A 19,057-nucleotide genomic window follows, 5' to 3' on the forward strand; every position below is an offset into this window, starting at 1 on the left:
AATTTTAGTTCCGCTTTTAACAGGGGCTGCGTTTGGGCATTTCCTGATATATTTTGGTGTGAGACAATGTATTTGATTTTCATAGAATTTTTTAACAGAAGCTTAGTTTGGGCATTTCCGGTGAAAATTCAAAATTTGGCTGGAAGTGCCCAATTAAATCTCCTGTTAAATATCCTATAAATAATCAAATAAATTCTCTCAACCCGAAATATCTCAGGAAATGTCTAAACACAGCTGTTGTTAAAAGTGGAACTCAAAATTCCAATTTTAAAAGGTTCTCTACGGGAGTTACATTTTATGCTCCCTAATATATATATATATATATATATATATATATATATATATAAATATATAAATATATATATAACCCTCTATGTTGTAACTAATAAGAAATAAAAAAATATAAAAAAATTTTTTTTTTATTTTTTCAGTCTTTATTAGTTACTACATGGGGAGTATATATATATATATATATATATATATATATATATATATATATATATATATATTAGGGTGGCGTAAAAAAACCAACTATTTTTTTTTTTGAGTCTCGAGTGAAAAAATGTTAGTTTTTGATGTTTTAAGAGCCCTCACCAAAAGACAGCTAAAAAAAAAATTTTTAAGAGGTCACTCCAAATTTTTTAAAATTTCAAAAATCGTCAAAAATCGAATTTTTTTTTTTTTATTTTTTTTCGCGTTACGGTATAATTTTATAGACCAAAAAAAAAATAAGTTTCTGAAAGTTTCAGTTCAAAATTTAAATTTTGAAAGGTCGTTCAGAATTTTTTTTTTTTTTCTTTAATTAGTCATATCGCCGACTTTAAGTGTTGGGAGTGGTACGTTGGGGTCTTTTTGGTTTGAAAAAATCTTAAAATACGCGGCAAGGTCAAATCTCAACCAAGCTGGTTTCTAGACCAGCTTGGGATTCGAACCCACGTCTGGCAGTTGATTAAATCAAATTATTAAATTAAAAAAAAATTATATTTTCTATGTTGTGCTTGATTTTTAGTTCATCTCGTTATGTATTTTTATCGATTATTGTACTAAATAAAAAAAAAAAAATGCATGGAATTTTAATTTGAATAGTAAAAGGTCGCTCGATAAAATCTAAACTAATGCACTAATAAATTGAAAAAAATCATGAGCGACCTTTCAAAATTCAAATTTTGAACTGAAATTCCGGGAATATGTAAACAGGAAGTTTTCGGACAAGATGAAAATTTATTGAAACGATTATTAAAAGTAAAATAAATCAAGAAGAAAGTCAATGACTCGATCGTACACACTTTGTAAAATAAAATAGCATTTTATCAAGATAATTTGTTTATGTATCATATTTAAATTAAAAAGTAAACAAGAAGGTTGTCCGGAAATTTTCCGTCGGTACTGTATATATATATAATATATATAATAGTAATGGCAATGATCAGAACCAGTGGCAATATTATTACAACAGTAATAACAGCATGAAATTTTTCTCTCCGTGTAATAATTTATTGAGTTTAAAAATATAATAGCTTCTTCAATTATGAATAAAAATGCTGATCAGTGTTTAAGGCTATAAGACGTCATCAAAAGCATTATCTTGCGGCGCCATCTATTGGCCATAACTTGATTTTCTTTGCTTGGAGAGTCGTCGCAATTATTTTAAGTCTCTGACTTTCCAGTTCGCGACGTCCCCTAGTGAACCTTACGAAAATCGGATGCATTAGTACTGATGTCAACTAGGAGAGCTATCCATGTAAAAATTAACAAAATAACTACCTTTAAAAAAGAGAGGGTGGGGCAAAATGGGAAAGTGGAGCAAAATGGAGAGCCCTAAAAATGTCGTAAAAAAATTATTTTCTTTACTTACAATCTTGACTTTCCTCAAGAAATATAATAAGTAAGTAATTAATGATATAATGATCCAATGATTGTAAGAATTATTAAGTTTTCTGAGGATTTTTACGTTAGCCTAAAAAAGGATACGGGCAAAGAAAAAACTGACGTTATCAATGGGAAGAGGCATCCGAGAAATTGTCCTTAACTACCTTCCGGTCACTTAATAAGGTTACTGGCTACTGCGACGCCGCAAGGTTAGTTACATAAGGGATCGATGACGTACCACACGTCTAACAAGTGTTCAGTTATTGGCCTTGACACTCCATGCTCTAACGTAAATTCAGTATCAGTCAAGAGAAGACTATTATGGTTACCAAATGTTATTATTATAATCTTTAACGATAACGTACGTTGGTCATCAGTGCTGTAGAATTTTTGATTATTTTAATTTCAACCTGTGCTTCAAATGCGGTAGATCAAACCACAAGCATAAAAACTGTAGTAATGAAATCAGATGTCTAATATGTGCTGGTAGCCATCTTACTAAAATGTGTACAAGCCAATCTAAAAAGTGCATAAACTGTGTTTTCTACAATGATAAATTCAAAAAAGATAGAGCTACTGATCACTGCGCTACAGATATGTGCTGCGAATATCTCAAATACAAACTGAACAAGATTATCAATGAAACTGATTATCCCATCAAACCTATTTTACCAAATTCAATTGGTAATGTAGGAAATAGATTGACAAATCAAAATCAATAGTTTATTATCAATGGAGGATAATTCTATTGAAGAAAACTTTAGTGATCTTTGCAGCTTAAATAAATTTCTATGTCATGATAACTTACTGATACTCCATCTCAATGTCAGAGGTCTAAATTCTAATTTTGAAAATCTTGAAATTTTTATTCGTAACTTAAGTGTCAAACCTGAAGTCATAATATGTTCCGAGACTTGGCAACTACCCTGTTTTACTTTTTTTCACCTTGATGAATACAGTTGTTATTATAATCATAGTAATGTCAATAAAGCCGACGGAGTGGTTATGTATATTAAGAAAACTCTACAATTTAGCACGTCAATTGAAGTGTCGGGTCAAGTAAAGTTTATGTCTACTAAAATTAAATTGAATGATGGTAGTGTTTTTAAAATATCTGGTGTGTACCGATGTCATGATGTGAGCAGGGAAGATTTTGTTAAGGCAACATACGAATACATCAAGTTAAATAGTCATGGCAAAAATCATGCTATAGTTGGTGACTTTAACATAAATTTGTTGTCAACAGATCTTTTAGCCAACAACTTTCTGTCAAATTTTCTAGACAGAGGGTATTTACCACATTTCAATGGTATAACCAGACCTAATGATTCTGGTGGAACTTGTATTGATAACTTCTTTATCAAATCTAACATATGTAATTTAAAATCCTTTACTTATACTAATACTTTTACTGATCACTTTCCGATTTTTGTCAGTTTTGATCATCATAAAAGCAATAATAATAGTAATTTTAGTAATAATAATTGCAACAATGGTATTGCTCCTATAAATTACAACCATCTGGCTATTCTTAGTAATGAATTTAATTGGTCGACATTACTTGAAATACAAGACCCTGATAAATTTTTCAATGTATTCACTGATAGTATTAAATCTTTAGTTAGTGATGCTAAGTTTAAAATCAGAAATAAAAAAAACAAAAATAAGCCACGTAGTCAATGGATAACTCAGGGTATTATGGTTTCATGTAAGATTAAAGAGCAACTATATAGTATTTGGAATTTAGACAGGGATAATGAGGAACTTAAAAGCCAATATAATGCATACTGTAAAATTCTTAACAAAACAATTAAATTAGCCAAAAGTAACTTTGAATCTAAAAAAGTCAGAAATTATTGTAATGATAGTAAAAAACTGTGGAATTATGTAAATAGCAAGCTTGGAAAAATAATCGAGCTAAAGATATTGATTATATTATTAGTGATGATGAGATTGTTTCAGATAACAAATTAATTGCTGATAGTTTTGTTGACTTTTTTACTAATGTTGGTGAAAAGCTTGCGAGTAAGCTAGGTAACAATGATGAAATTAATTGTGAAAAAACTGTTGAATATAATTGTAATACTATATTTTTATTACCTACTAATAAATTTGAAATAGAAAAAGTTATCAATGAAATGAAAGACAAAGCTGGTGGCGTTGACAATATTCATAGCAAGATATTAAAATGTATAGCCAAAGATATTAGCCTGCCTTTAGAATATATCTTTAATAACTGCATAAGCAGAGCCATCTGGCCCACTGCTTTGAAGAAAGCTGATATTATTCCGATTTACAAGTCTGGTAACGCCCATCTGGCCACCAATTACAGACCTATTTCTTTGATTTCTAACTTGGCTAAAATCTTTGAAAAAATCATATATGTTAGATTATATAATTTTTGTATTTGTAATAATTTGATCGCAAATAATCAATTTGGTTTCATGAAGAATAGAGGCACGGATGATGCCTTAGCTTTTACCTCTAACTTTATTTACAATAATGTGGATAAAAACCTAGCTACCGTGTTAGTTTTCTTGGATCTTGCTAAAGCTTTTGACACTGTGAATCATAAAATTCTTCTAAATAAACTATGGCGTAAGGGAATAAGAGGTCTGCCTCATAAATTGATTGATAATTATTTATCGAATAGAGAGCAGTGTGTCAAAATAAATAATTGTAATAGTGATTACAGATCTGTGAAAATTGGAGTTCCTCAAGGGACTATCTTGGGACCACTTCTTTTCATTTTGTTTATTGATGATATTTTTAATATTGTACCAGAGAATGCACTAGTTTCTTATGCTGATGATACTGCAGTCCTGTGCAGTGGAAGTGGTTGGCAAGTAGTTCATGAATGTCTGACTGAATGGTTAAAAATTTAGATAAGTGGTTAAAGGCAATAAGCTTACGCTCAATGTTGATAAGTCTACATACATTACTTTCGGAAGCTACATTGATAGTGTTCCCACTAGTTTTCATTTGTTTATTAAAGATAGAAAACTGAAAAGAGTTGAAAGCTGTAAATATTTAGGGGTAGTGTATGACTGTCATATGAAATGGAATAAGCATGTAACTGAGCTGATTAAAAAAGTCAAGTACTTCACTTTTTATTCTATAAATTAAGTAATTGGCTACACCCATCTATACTGAAAACAATATATCATGGACTATTCGAAAGTGTTATAAACTATGGAATCATTGCTTGGGGTGGTGCATATGATAATACGATGAAACCTATTATAAATTTGCAGAATAAGTTGATAAGTAAAATGAAAATAAAAATGAAATGTTAGTACCCTTAAAAATTAACCAGTATTTTGTTGTGAATGCGCTTACTTATTACTTTACAGATTGTAAATTAATGTACTCTGAGAGGTTTATAAACACACGTAATAGACTGATAATTTTACCAAAAATTAGTAAAAGTTTAAGTACCAAAAATGCGTTTTTTGTGGCAATAAAATATTTCAATCTAATTCCTAATAATCTAAAAGCTCTTGAATGCAAAAAGAACTTATTAAGCAAGAATTTTGGGAGGTGGATTAGATCTATTGAATTATAAATTAAGATACTATATTAGATAGCAAAATATTGTATAATTAGTCGTAAGGAAACTTATACTTTGTACATTGTATTGGCTTATGAATGTTTTAACACGATTTATATATAACTAAATATTATTGTATTTTTCTGGTGTCTATGCACAGGTGTTATGCACCTCTATAGAATGTATATCAGAAGTAAAAATAAAAAAAATAAAAATCACGTCCGAAACAAATATTTTTTTGGTACCTTTTTCCTGTTATTTTGCACGACCATGAGGAACATTTATCGTATGACGCTGATAAGTTAATTCATCCCGAATTGGACTAACGACGGTATAAATATTTCGATAAAGAGCTTTTGTAGAACACTTTCTGTCCATCTGAGCAAGAAAGAAGTTGTTTATCTAGTTTTTTGAAGGTAAGAATTTTTCGCTTACATCTTTCGAGTTTTCTAATGGAGAGTTTAGAGTTTTTATTGTTAAATTATAATCAATAATTAGAATATTTAATCTACAAATGTACACTGAGAAAAAAGTATTTTGATAATCACCAAGTATAATACCAAGTATTGTGATTATCAGAATATAAGTCAGTTCAAGAGCTATACTCTACGCAGTAAACTATAATATATGCGCTGTCACTGCCATCGACGTTTTAACACTAACAGTCAGTTTATTTGATTTATGCACTGGTAAAAATAGAATTCAACTAACATTTATTATATTAGCTTGAAAAAAATTTATTATTACACTTTCAATTTTAATTTTAATTTCTTTTGTTACCTTTATAAGTCAATTGATTTATGCCAGTCAAGTGAGGTTATAATTATCTAATAGTCTGTTATATTGGTATACTGATAATCAGTATACCTAGGTATTGTGATAATCAGTATATTTATTGTGATAATCAAAATACCACGTATTCTTAGTAGCACAATACCAAATATTCTGATTATCAAAAAAAATATCCTTAGTAGCAAAATAATTTTTTCTCAGTGTATAATGTTTTTTCTAGCATAGACACACTCGACCAGTAATGAGTGCTTCTAACCAAAAATCAAAACGCTTACAAAAGAAGAGATCTGCACCAATTCCAGGAACGAGCAAAGAAAGCGAAAAGAAAGAAATTGATGACGTCTCACTACTCTTGACGATTAAACCGATCGTCGCAACTCTTTTAGAATACATCAAAGAGGTTGAAGATCATACTGACCCTGAACAGAAGCAGCTAGGGGATGACAACCTCATAGCAGTTGAAAGACTAAAATACACGCAGCTCCGAGATATTTACTTGAAAATCGTGCATAAGGACATGTCTAAGTACCTTCAGTTGTACCAAGAAAAAGTAGAGACTGATGGAGAGGTCCAAGTTACGAAAAAAATAGTGAGTAATGTTATTGCAATGCTAATGCAAACCATGATGTTCATGGGCCGGGATATCGAATAAGCATATGGAATATAAACTGTTATTTTATTCTAATAAAGATTTTTTAGTTTATTAATGAATCTCAATCAAACCGATGTTAACCCGGTTTAACTACGTCATTAGTTTTGCGCATATATTATATGCGACGAAGATGTCAAGCGTGAGTAGTACGGTACCTATTTATAAGACAATCAACGTATGTGTTTATCAGAAGTAACCTTGGTAAGAATAGAACAAGTGTTAAGGTCAAACTAATTCGATTGGAGTTCATTGCTCTTTGCAAAACTGCGCTGCATTTTTCTTATCGCAATAACGAGGTGTTTATTTTAAAAATTGTTCCAATACTTTGGTTTTCAAGTGAAATTCATCCCGCTTTGTCTTTATCATAATAGTACCTTGACTACCAACAGATCAGGTCGTTAATGGATCGTTGATAATTATGTTGGAAAAAGTTTATGGTAAAAATTTCTTTGTAGTGAAATTCGTCGGCTTGCCTCGAGTGTTCGGTTGTTTTCCGTATATGTGCATCCATAATTCGTGGATTGTAACTCGTGACGGTGATAATGTTATGGTAGCGTGTCCGCTGCGAAGTAAAGTGTTATTAAATATTTACCCTTCGATGGTTTTCGCAGTGTACTCGGCGACTTTGGAGTATGGAACAGGTTAGTGTTTTTTATATGACCTTAGGAACTGTTCCTTCGACGTCGTTACCTCTTTTTCATAGTTGGGTTAATTGCAGATGATGTTAACGAGGGGATGCAGTTCCTGCGAGGAAAAATGACTGAATACGTACAAGAATTTTTAGCGAGTGATTTTGAGGAAACAACGTCGATATTACGTCAACTTTTGCAAAAGTAATTGCATTTAGTCTTTATTTTTACAATGTTATGGCATAGCAACATATTTTTTTTCTGAATAAAATGTTTATAAATCAGCTTATCTGGTCTTTTATATTTCCATAGACGAAATCACATATCTATGCATTGACGACGTTAAATATTCTTGTCTGCACTTGGGAACAGTTTTTTCGTTAACCTTTCAAACTCATTGATTGTCTCCCAAAATTGTCTGAATAAATGTATTTCAATGGGTCACATTTGAGTTGGAAATGAAGTAGACTGTCTGGAAGCGGGCACATATATAAGCCCGATGATAATTTTCAAAGTATTTCTTTCTGATCCGAAGATAGACACATACGTTTTGTGAAATGAGATCAACGCTGAAAAATAAGGTGAGTTTATGTTTTTGTGCTGTGATAAGTTTAACAAAAGTGAATTAGCTTTTCAAACGAACATATGCACCTTCCAGAACACACACAAGCTGGTGGTAAAACAATACCTGGTCGTGAAGTTCATAGGCAGCCTTGAACACCAAAATGGATTGAGATGCATTTCAAGTAATTGGCTTGACTCAATTTTGGATAAGATTGTGTTTGTACGCTATCCACCTTCAGATATAAAGGAGAACATGCTACGATACCTCGAGGAGAACTTTCCAGTGTTCTTTCATTGGAAAACTTACCTGGCTACCTTGTACTATCAAACAGGTCAGTACTTAATTAGTCATTAATTAACTCCTTTCATTTGGTAAAGTTGAACGTTCATTTTAATTTTTCTTGTATAGATAACCTCGGAGACGCACTACTCTACGCGTTGCATTACACACCGCCTAACGAAGCTCAATCCCCGCCGATATCAACAATTACCACCAACATTAAAAATACTGTTGTTAATGAGTCGTTTTTTGACATATCTACTGCTATCAGGGAGCTTAAATTGGCGGAACAATTTAAGATCATTCGACCATTAGTCGTCAGCATTCTCCGATCAATTGATCTGTACAGTGAGAAATATAAAAGCCAATTACAAGCTCGCCGCAATAACCCTGACTACGAATATCTTAGGACACAGACTTATACTTATGCCAAGTTTTTGCAAGCCAAAATAAGCGGCTATACAAATTCGAGCTGGACAAATGCTATTAACGGAATAAACTTGCTATCGACGTCTACGTCAGCTAAGCCTGGCGTCAACTCTGCTAGCAACGAAATTAGCAATGAAATTGAAACAGCGATCAAGCAACTATTGTTTATTATATATGCTGGTTCAGAGTAGATGTTGACATGTGATGATGCATTTCTTTTAATATTATTAATAACGTTTTTTAAAATAAAAAAAATTTTTATGTTTTTTGTTTGTTACTTATTTCCAATCTCATTGAAAATATTGTTTAAAATCCGTAAGATAAGAACTAATTTTTGTTCATTCAAACCCTGGCGGTTTCGGCGACACGGTGAAAGCATGGTCGAATGACGGTTGTTTCACGGTCGTTTCACCGTATAAAGTTCGTTCTTACCGAGCGATCTGTCAGTCAGCATCGGATACCGTTATGAACGATGTCTACTATAAATTTATTGAATATTTACGGTGCATACGCAAGTGAATCTACGACGTTATGACCAACACTGTACGCTCAATATACTGTCGAAATACGGTGATTTTACGCTACTATCACGGACAATAAAATGAAAAAAGATATTTCGGACAGTCTAGACCGAGCCTCGAACCCGATTCATCTGGTCGCGCGCCCAAGACTCTACCAGCTAGGCCATCTAAGACACCACACGAAACGTATGATTCAGTCACATCATCAGGTGTCAAAACCAAGTCATTTTTTTTTCATTGCACAGATAAAAATAGCTTAAATAAAGTTATATTTTTTCCATGACTTCAAAATAATAATCGTAATAAATGATTCAAATTTTTGATGATAACGAAATTCTTAATTTCGAAATTACGGTGAAATTATTAACTGTATAAAAAAAGTTCTGGAAAAGAAATTGCTAAAAATTGAATTGTTAAAAAAAAATATCTCATAATAATTTTTCTTGATAACAAACAATTTTTCCGTAATTTTGAAATTAAAGTTTTCGTCTCTAAAAAAAAAAAAAAAAAACAATATTGATTATTATATTTTTCATAATCAAAAGGTATTATGGTTTCTCATTTAAGACTATGAAAAAAATTCAACACTTGTAAGCCATAAACTCTTCTGAAAAGTATTGAAATGATGGATCTCTGTTGATTGCCTGTAATCTGATTAATTTTTTATAATTTTACTTTGAAATAAACAAAATTACAATAATTTAATATTTTTTTTCAAATTTTTCATCCCGATTATTTACTGAAAATTTTTCAATTCCTGACTTACCGACATTATACGCTCGTTTCACTCGCAGACTACTGTGCATCTACCACCGAGTTACGGTTTTTCGACAATTTATATGTTTTCGAATGACTATCAAATGACAGACGATCGATCGATGATCTACGATTTTTACTTAGGTGAAAAATCGGAGAAGTAAAGTAAAAATTTGGTTTTTCGAAGAGTGAAGTATGATAACTATACAGAATAAAAATCATAAAGTAATAGTGAAAAACTCTGACTCTGACACATGTTAAGCATTTCCTGAGATTAGTTTTTGGATAGGCGACCGGTTAGTTAGTGCTGGCTATAGCGTGTAGATCTTAGCGCGCTAAGAAGGGGCCTAATGTCCCGATAATCGATAATGAAGAGTTTCATATAGGAGTCCTGCTCCGACAATACTGGCATGAGTTTTCTCTGTAGTTTTTCTATGCCACTGTTCTAAGAGCTTACTAAGAGGTAAGGAATAGGGCAAATCCGGTACAGAAAACACATGTTGGTCTATACACTGTAAATCCAAGTGTTTTAAAAGTGATCACAAATGGGCATTTAACATAGGAAATTAAAACACGTGAAAGTGTTTCAAAAGTGACTATAATGCTTCAAGATAGGAACAAAACACTTTATGTATGTTTTGTTAAAACAGTTAGATTTACAGTGTAGCCGCAACTAAACACCTAAAGGTTGAAGTTGTGAATCGTTAGAAAAGGTTTGAATCGTCTATACACTAGAACCCCATGATCTATCTGTATTGCGCGCTAAATTTCCATTTATTAATTGACTATTTTTTATTACTGAACATCTGTTCTAATAACAGGTCGTTGACTTGAAACAGGTGAGAATTTATTTTTAGAGATGATATAATTGTTTGTTGATGAAGTTTGATTGGTTGCATGCTATAGATACTATATCTACAACTATTCCTTTCAGATCGACACGATATAGGTTTGCAAACACTACATAGTTAAGTTCTGGGGTTCGCAGTGGGTTAAAATTTACGCGAACTCTGGAAAAGATTGGGAGTCTCACTTTGCGCGGAAGTGTTGGTGAGTTAAACATTAATTATTCAATTCGTATATGACATAAGTTATACCATTGCATCGTCATATAATTGAGTATAGCAAGAGATTTGATTTTTGTGTAATATAAGCGGAACTTTATTGCATGATTAACAATAATAAAATATCTTCTGCGGAATGTTGCGAACAATAGATTCGTTGTGTTATCAAACGTGACCTTGATTTCTCAGAAGAAATAACAACACAGCCCGCTGATAGGCATTGGGTGATATTATGCAGCGCAGAATTAAATTGCAAAACGATTGCTAACGTCATTAAGGAATGTGATTCAGAATGCGTCGCAGATTGGCAAAACAGTGACACATCGCCATTGACGTCAGCAATAAATGCGGTTGTGCAAATGGTAGGGTAAGTAAAAAAAAAAAAATATTTATTTTGATTTGTAATTTCATATGTGACGTAAATGCCTGGCTAATGAGTGCGTCAGTTCCTACATGAAGCGCATTCACCCCCACAAAGTTATCTTTATCCGTCATTCCTTCTTCTATCTTCTCTCTCGCTCTCACAACGCTTCCACGAATATCTTAGTAGTTTACTATGAATCTTACAATTATTGCCGGTATGTATATATTCCGGTGTATGTAAGTAAGCAAATTATTAATATGTTTTAGATTTATTGGCATAAGTTGGAATATTCATAGTACTATAATTAGTTGTTTGTTTCAGTTGAGTTGGGTATTACCTATTATTTGCTGAATAATAAGGAAAATATAAAAAAAACATTCAGCTCTGTCGATAGGTATAGTTCATACATTATCAAATTATATAGCGGTTGGGTATTGTGCTCATACCTATCGTCTAAAATTTGTTCATTGGTGAACTCGCCTGCGTCCAGGCGGACATTTACGAATATTGTTAGTCATAAAGTCAGTTCGTTAATTTATGCACATATATTTTGTGTGTCTAATACGAAGATTTACATTTTGAAGTTACTGAAGTTACGTTTGTTGAGGTAAGTTATGATTTTTTTTTATTGCTATTGCTATAAATACGAAACAGAATTTAGGTTTGCTTGATCAGATTGAATTTTGAATAATTATTCTTATATTTCCTAGATGGATGAAAGCCGAAAAAATTATTATATAGTAGAATTTATGCCATCCAAGAACATGGGGGGCAGTGAAGTCCATTGCATCCCGGTGTCCTGGGTTATATGGGAAGATAAGAAGAGCACAACAGTCTTGGTGGCGTATCCTGATGAACCATGGGAAGTCACTAGAGAACGGATCAAAAACTACGAGAATCGTGGGAAAGACTGGACCTTGTACTTGGCAAAGATCGTGTACAGCACCGGTAAGTTATTTTTGACAGATAACAGTTCTACTGGAAAAGTTTCGCGCTACTTACATTGAAAAAAAAAATTTTTTTTAAGAATTTATATTCTTGAGTCAAGAATGTAGATTTTTGGAAATTTTCAACAGTGTACTGCCTGTCTCGAGAATTGATCGAATAGATTAAAATAATTTTTCTTTAATTCATGTAAAACTACTCGTTTGTTTGCTTATAATAATGGAAAAAGATATTGGTATTTTTTTGTGAAGGAAGTAATTTATACAATTCTTTATTTTATCATATTTTTGAGTCAAGGAATTCTGTTTTGCCCATAATTATCATTTTTTCTCAGTGAAAATGTTTAGCTATAATTACAAAAATAAAAATATAATTCTATAGGTTAAAAAAGTGTACGTTTTTTTTTTTTTTAATAGATTGAGAGACGTGTTAAAAAAAAACAAAAAAGGGTGATAGTAGAATAATATTGACGAGAATATTAACGAACTTAATTGTGCGCGTCGTTAACGGACCTGACATCTATAATCGAGAATTCAATGGCTACTCGAAAACAATTGTTGAACTACTATAGTAACTACTTAGCATAAATAGACTAGCAAGGTCAATTCTAATACCTAGGAACGGAAGTTTAGACCTTAGCTCTGCTTGAATAACAATGATATTTTCGTTTCAGATGTCGACGAAATTGTTATTCGTTGTGTTAATCAACGCGAGCATGATCTAGAACAATTTAGCAGCTCCAAAGTTATCGCCAGCAAAGTTGGAAGTCCTCACTTTTTCTATTCAGCAGAATTCCATAAATGGCTTGAAAGGCTTTCGACTGCGGCTGATTCAGATTGTTCGATGGAGAAGGCAATAGAAGAAGATCCGAAGGTAAAATCTGATTCACCGGGAAGTGTAGTCGTTCTAGATAGTGATGATGACACTCCGTGTGATTTATCTATGCGCTCTTCCGAGAGTCACTCCACCAGCGAACGCAGAGATTACATAGACGAAGTTTTTTACCCTGAAGTGATTATCACAGAAGTCGGAAGATCTGATTCCTCCTCATCTCTTAGTGCGTGGGAAATCAGCGGCGTGAACGAGAACCACACTTTTCGGTCAAGCTTCGAAAAATGGTTTCTTAATCGTTCAAATACTGCTGATTCAGGATTATCGATGGTCAGTAGAATAGTTGAAGTGGCGAAATTACAACATGAAGCATCGAGTATTAGTATTGACCAAGACAGCAAAAATGGTAGCGATGGTGAAGTTTCTCGAGACTGGTGTATAAACTCTTCAAAGGTGGACGAACAGTTGGGAGCTTCAAGCCTATTGAAAGATCCACATACCAACCCCGGAGGTAAAAACACAAGATGGACATTGCAGCACTGTGAATACTCACCAGGACTCGTCGAGCTCTGGCCAAATACTGGTGTATACGTTAAGGACTTAGAACTCAACTTCTGTGTGAAACGTTCGAAGAAGTGTACCCAGTTAACAAGACTCCTGATGAAACATGTTTTCACAGAGTCTGCCTTGAGAAAATGCCAGTACGTTAATAACGTACGGGGTCGTGGAAGTCTCAGGTTAGACGCTAACGCGATCACTGCCATCATCAATTACGTCCTAACGTATGGGTACACTCATAGTTGGCATCCATCAAGTGATAAGTCTATTAAAGCCGCCATGCGTTATGAGTTGATATTGGCTAAAAAAAATAAGTCAACAGTATGATGTTTCCATTGTCGGTGAATCGCATTGTGTACATTATAGGATGAACTGTTTACAGTAGCTACATTTTAAAACACCGGAGATGGCGAGAACATCACCGTCATACGTATACATGATCTATTTTCAGTAGTGTTGTCTTCGATCATGAAATTGGTTCGTGCAATCGCCATTTATCAATACGATGCATTTAACCGTAGAATCTAAGGATAATTTTTAGTTAATAAGCGTAAGATAAATTTAAAATCGTTTGTTTCTACATTACGTTACCATTTCATTATAATTATTATTAATAAGCGTAAGATTAATTAGCAATCGTTTGTTACTACATGATGTTACCATTCCTTTTATTATTATTAATAAGCTTAATGTAATTTTTTTTATGATTTTATATCCTTTAATAAAAAATAACGTGCAAATAGCAAATCAGTTTTTACTTACAACACTACACGGAAAGAAAATTGTACGAAAAATTACAATGCAAACATCGTAATTTTTAGTATAGAACATTGCAGTGCCGGGCCAGAACTCAAACATCGTAATTTATACGATGCAACATCGTAAATTTCTATCACTCAAATTAAAAAGAAGTTTAGGTCACCGAAAAAATAATTCTGTATCATTCAAGAATCGAACCCGGTGTCCTCTCCGCCTCAAGTCCAAGGTTTATCCCTTCACGCTATCGAAGGGAATATTTAAAGTTTCTGTTCAGTCACATAATAAGACCCTTGATACAGTAGTTGGTCATCTTTCGGTGGTGGCGTCGCAAACTACTAGACTCTGTCTCTCTTTTATTAAAACATATAGTATGCGTCCTTATTCACTTGCTCTTACGGAAAAAAAATTTACTAAATAACATCGTAATTTTCAATAATTCAAATTGTATTCTGTAGACGGCAGCATCGTAAAAATGGAGATACTGAAAGTCTAGTCCTGGATTACGATGTTACTATAGTAATTTTTCATAGGATTTTTTTTCCGTGTATACCAAACTACTTCGCTATACACAAACCATCCACACGTCAATCTTTTATAAGGCTAGTGCGAGACTGCTTGCAAGTTTGATAGTTCCTAGCGTCGTTTTCTGCCTAGGGGTCTTGCTGCAGATAGTTATAATAGGTAAAAATAGTCAATCTTGTGCAAACCTTCCACAAAAGTTTGACTGTATCATATCACAGTAAACCATACGTCTATACTCTGTTCCTTATAGAAAAATGTAGACCTATGACAGATTAGTGCCATAACTATGTACATAATAAATCTCATAGATATATTAGCTAATGTTCGCACGATATTCCGTTTGATAGCGCGATGTGTGACATATAGAAAGTTTGTAATTCAGATGACCTTGACATATACAGTTTAATTAACTCACCAAGTGTGGTGAGTAATCTTGTGCCAAATAAACATTTTAATAGCGGTGTTTTTATCTACATTGTTTTAACATCATAATCGAAAACCATTTGTAATTCATGTAACAGTTATGAGTCCAGAAAACTATTTCTATATTTTTCTTGCACAGATATATAGATGTTTGCTTTATATAGTTTACCCGAACGATGGATTTATTAGTGTGCTCTCGCAGTTTCATCATGTTGGTTGTCTGTAGCATCAAGTGCTTTAATTCAGTTTTAAAATATTGTGATAAATAACATGCGTGTGAAGTGTGAATTTATTTAAAGCTTGGAGGAAAATTGGGTATGCAATGATTCATCTATGTAAAATACAAAAATAATTTTGTTATATTCCACATTAATTCCTTATTTAATTAATTTCCTTATCGTGGGGTTCAATGTGGGTGAACAACTAATATAAAACATATTTCTGTGGTTTAAAATTTAATTTTATTATTGTGTCACACAATATATTTAAAATTTTGCAGATAAGAAATGTGGGTTGCTTGTTTCTAGGTGGCAGCTTTCATTGTACTGTTTCATCCAGACATTAACAAGTCCAGTTCTGTGTGGAAAGTATGTTTAGATTAGCATAACAAGAAAAAGTTCCAACGTAGCTGTTGTTTTCCCAGAGAGCTTGCTGGAAGACGTACATTGCCTTCGTTGGATATTCCTCACGTAAGTGACTTACAAAATTATTTAGACTCAATTTAACTGTCTTGTTATTTCTTAAGTAATCATCACGACTAGGTTAAAGAAACCGGTTACGTTAATGATCTAGTGTTTGTAGCAACATGACGTCATTTCGAGCCGGTGCCAACTCAATAATTATAGACGTAGGTCATAGTTCTGTTTACGTTATACAATAGTGAGATTAAGAGACTTTTTTGCTTACAGATTCCTTCGAGGATGTAAACAACCTCATCAGGCTTCAGCAAAGTTCTGTGATTCGTCCGTCCGTTATAAAAGAACCAACAAACCAAAGTAAGTATTCAAAGACACCTTCATGTACATAGGATTACGTACTGCACTTCCTAAAACCTTTTATTAATCAAGAGTTATCAATTCCAGCACGACCCCCGGAAGATCAAAGGAATCAAGAGCTGAAGAGACTACTAAGTATACCGAGGTTGGACATCAGTAGCTTCAGTATGGACAACAGAGCTTATGATCAGTCAGTGCCAGTAGATCTTCGTAGAGGGGTTCCAATGGAATTGATTCAAACTGAAAATATGATGGAATACGCTAATGGACCAGTTCGACAATATGCATCAAAAAAACTATTTTCGGTGCATGGAGACTTTTTGAATGAATGTTCGCAAGTATCAAAGATTATAGAAGATCTCTTGGGAGATCTTGCCGAAGATTTAGGCCTGAGGACTTCAACTGGCGATCACGTTTCAGAGGAAGAACACTTTGGAAGGATTAATTCTCAAAATGTGAACAAATTTCGCGGATTGAATGTCGAGATAAGAGACAAAGTCTTGCCCATTGAAGATAATAATAATACCAGCGAAGCTCGAAAACAGAGAATCGCAAAGTTTACTCTACCTCCAGACTACGATCCAAATAACTCAAAGTGGACCTTGAGGTATCGCTATCCAAAGCCAGAACTGATAGAACTCTTACGCTATAGTGGACTTTACGTCAACGCAGCAAATCTCAAACATTGCAATGAATCTGCGACGGATTGCAAGTCATTAGCGCAGTTGTTGATGGTGGAAGTTTTCTCAGACAGCGCTCTCAAAGTCTGCTCGCTTACTGGAGCAAAAGCCATTCGTTTTCGTGGCATCAAGACAGACGTCAGACCCGGATTAGATAAAGACGCAAGAGCCATTTTAGTAAGATACGTGGAGATATATGGAGAAAAGCAAGGATGGTGTACTGAAGACCACAGGGCTATTATCAATGCTATGCGGAACAAGTTATATTCTTCGAGAAAGAAAGATAGACATCATTTTTAAGCTACATTCTGCATATGAATTAAGTTATCTTCAGTTCATCCAAGGAACACGTGTCACAAGCATTTGCAGCGACACCCACAAAAGAATTTAGCGCTAACAATTATCGAACTTTAGAACAGTCTTGCGCAAGCTTTGTAAAAGATTGTTATATATGTATTTAGTGTAGTTATCTATAGAGTAACGAATCGTTAGTGTGTCATGCGCATGAAATGATTCTTGAAAATACAGCGGATAGTTCCAAATAAGATTAAGATTAACGTTGATAGTTAGTTGATATTTTTTATATGTAGTAGGTTAAGTAAAGTTATAAACTGTAAATCTAGTAGTTGGTGATCGACGTCTTGAGCATACGTCGCGCATCACATCTTTAAATGACATTTAACGTTTTCCGCGGCAAATTAACAAGTACTTTCATATATATGAGATTATTGTATCCTAACGCGCAATGCAGCTGATTTAAAATAATAACGGACGAAGATTCTACTGAAAAACTCAATTTATAGATCTTATATATTGCAAGCCTTAAAATCATTAAGTATGTAGATATGTATCACTAGAGTCTAAATCAAGATTCCAACGTATATTTTTACTGTTTTTTTTTTATAGTATGGTTAGATAAGTGTATCAAATTAAAAATAAATTATTTAAAAAATAACAAGGACTTGTCATTTACCTGTGATTTACCAGAGTGATTCATCATTACTTAATGGTATTTATCTGATTCATTAAGTTCAATATAACTGACAAAATAGAGAAGAGTACTGCTGAGTAGATTGTATAAATGTTCGTGATTACGGTTTGTGAAGCAGTTAAAAAAAATATAATTTTAAGTAGCACTGAATCGAACCACTTAATATATATATATATATATATATATATATATATATATATATATATATATATATATATATATATATATATATATATATACCTCCCTTGAAGCTCCTTCTAATAAAAAGAAAATATTTTTGAAAAAAATCTAGAAATCATTAAATTAACACCAAGTTAATAAATTTTATTATTGTCTTCACTTGTACAAATATAAAAATCAAATGATTGTTTTAAAAAAATTATTGTTTTATTAGTTATGAAATGGAGGAGTATATATAAATATAAATATAAATATAATATGCTGCTATCATGACATTGTTTTCTTTTAAAGAACAATTTCATGATTGATATTTTTTTATCGAATATGCAGATGATTTAATAGAAGTTTATAGTGATTTAATGTAGAAATGAGTGAGCGGTAGAATTTCTAAGTAATTAGAAAAATAGATACATATTTTTATATTTATATTTATTTATACTCCTTCCTTTCACAACTAATAAAACAATAATTGTTTTTAAAATTATCCTTGGATAGTCTTATTTGTACCGGTGACTAGAAGCTTACTTAGTGTGAGCGTTTTTTGAGCTTAATAATTGTGACATAGTCTTACGTTTCTGGAGGATGGTACCTAGTAGGATTTACCCGAAGCGCATACAAAAAGTTCTTGTATGGGCTGCAAAAATTGCCATGTCGAAATTTCAAAATCGAATAAGACTACAGAGTTTGTTTTTGGCGACTAGCG

General features: G+C 32.7%; 2 protein-coding genes across 6 annotated transcripts; both read left to right on the plus strand.

Moving 5' to 3' along the window:
* The first annotated feature begins 7,009 nt into the window (after positions 1-7,009).
* On the plus strand, positions 7,010-9,031 carry LOC123269856. 3 transcript variants are annotated; one of them, XM_044735746.1, is made up of 5 exons: positions 7,010-7,504; positions 7,582-7,696; positions 7,805-8,073; positions 8,151-8,388; positions 8,466-9,031. In XM_044735746.1, the coding sequence occupies exons 3-5, from the start codon at positions 8,050-8,052 to the stop codon at positions 8,954-8,956; spliced, it is 753 nt and encodes a 250-aa protein (XP_044591681.1). In that variant the 5' UTR covers positions 7,010-7,504; positions 7,582-7,696; positions 7,805-8,049; the 3' UTR covers positions 8,957-9,031. The 3 variants fall into 3 exon arrangements, with proteins under 3 accessions (XP_044591681.1, XP_044591679.1, XP_044591680.1); XM_044735744.1 differs by having other exon boundaries at positions 7,805-8,388; XM_044735745.1 differs by having other exon boundaries at positions 7,582-8,388.
* A 1,681-nt stretch (positions 9,032-10,712) lies between these two features.
* LOC123269855 lies at positions 10,713-18,221 on the plus strand. 3 transcript variants are annotated; one of them, XM_044735742.1, is made up of 4 exons: positions 10,713-11,092; positions 16,036-16,197; positions 16,417-16,503; positions 16,591-18,221. In XM_044735742.1, the coding sequence occupies exon 4, from the start codon at positions 16,671-16,673 to the stop codon at positions 17,481-17,483; it is 813 nt and encodes a 270-aa protein (XP_044591677.1). In that variant the 5' UTR covers positions 10,713-11,092; positions 16,036-16,197; positions 16,417-16,503; positions 16,591-16,670; the 3' UTR covers positions 17,484-18,221. The 3 variants fall into 3 exon arrangements, with proteins under 3 accessions (XP_044591677.1, XP_044591676.1, XP_044591678.1); XM_044735741.1 differs by lacking the exon at positions 10,713-11,092 and adding an exon at positions 15,162-15,508; XM_044735743.1 differs by lacking the exons at positions 10,713-11,092; positions 16,036-16,197 and adding an exon at positions 16,248-16,355.
* The last annotated feature ends 836 nt before the right edge of the window (positions 18,222-19,057 follow it).

Source organism: Cotesia glomerata, linkage group LG7 (assembly GCF_020080835.1).
Source record: "Cotesia glomerata isolate CgM1 linkage group LG7, MPM_Cglom_v2.3, whole genome shotgun sequence".
In the NCBI taxonomy this organism is placed as follows: domain Eukaryota; kingdom Metazoa; phylum Arthropoda; class Insecta; order Hymenoptera; family Braconidae; genus Cotesia; species Cotesia glomerata.